At 53.2% G+C, this 1097-nt stretch overlaps 1 protein-coding gene across 1 annotated transcript; it reads left to right on the plus strand.

Moving 5' to 3' along the window:
• Positions 1–640: 640 nt before the first annotated feature.
• Positions 641–1083, plus strand: SDRG_13423 (hypothetical protein; the record flags this gene model as incomplete). The annotated part of the gene is made up of 1 exon (XM_008619512.1): positions 641–1083. A coding segment is annotated over one exon (443 nt), but the record flags the coding sequence as incomplete, so codon positions are not given.
• Between the last annotated feature and the right edge of the window lie 14 nt (positions 1084–1097).

A 1097-nucleotide genomic window follows, 5' to 3' on the forward strand; every position in this document is an offset into this window, starting at 1 on the left:
AGTCATTTCTCGTCTTGTATGACTTTTCAAGGTCTATGGCGCGGCGTCCGTTTACGTCGCAGCAACAGCTCGCAGCAACAGCTCGCAGCAGCAACTCCCAGCAATTGGCAGAGCTATTAGCAGTACAGTGTACCGGTATCTTCCTCAGTCGTATACCAGTACCTACACAGTCACAGTACCTATCCCATTACTCGCGTTTGCCGTGCTGCTCGGCCAACTCAGATTGCTTTGGATAGACTGTGTGGCACGGTCCGTGCCATTGTCCTGTCATCTGGATCGAAACCATATGTCCATCGCGTCCACAATAGCCACACCCATTATTAATAGCCACAGCTGCAGGCACCAGACGACTCACTTTAAGTGTATCCCGGAACTTAAGTACTTAAAGTACACGACTTTTTTTACCGAACTTGCGCGATGCGTCTCCATAGCATAGGCAGTGGCAGCGACTTGCAACCGTGTTTGTTGCATATCTGGACATTTGTACTACTTGTATTTTACAACATCAGCACGTCGTCTGCGGTATCCATTTTCGAAGTGGTATGCGAAAGGCGCACACTCCGCGGATCTGATAACATTCGCGCAGGCTGGGGTCGCTATTTACTTCGCAACACCGTCTCAGCCTCTTGCTGCTCGACCATGATCATTTTTCCTTTGGCACTATTCGCAACAAGTCCAATGGTCCATCTATCGCGCGCTCTCGCTCTTGCGGCCATCGTTGGTATCGTCGTCGCTGACAACTCCAAGATCCACCCCAAGCTTCTCCAAAAGCTCGAAGCCGAGACCATCGACGGCATTACAATCGCGATCGAGTTCAAGGGCACGGCCGAGGAGGTGCTCGTCAGTCCAAAGTTGGAGTCGGCGTCCATCGAGTCGCGTGCAGAGCTCGCAGAGGCTGTCAAATCGGTGCTTGAAGATCACGCAACTTCCGTTCAAGCCAGTGCGCTCAAGCTCCTCGCGAGCTCGAAGCTCGAGTCCGCGGTCGAGCACTCGTCGTTCTGGATCAACAACGTCGTGTATGCCAAGGGTGTCTCGCTCGATGTCATTCAAGCCCTCGCCAAGCTGCCCGAGGTCGCCTTCGTCCGGCCCGAAGCCAT

Source organism: Saprolegnia diclina (assembly GCF_000281045.1).
Source record: "Saprolegnia diclina VS20 unplaced genomic scaffold supercont1.60, whole genome shotgun sequence".
Classification (NCBI taxonomy): domain Eukaryota; phylum Oomycota; class Saprolegniomycetes; order Saprolegniales; family Saprolegniaceae; genus Saprolegnia; species Saprolegnia diclina.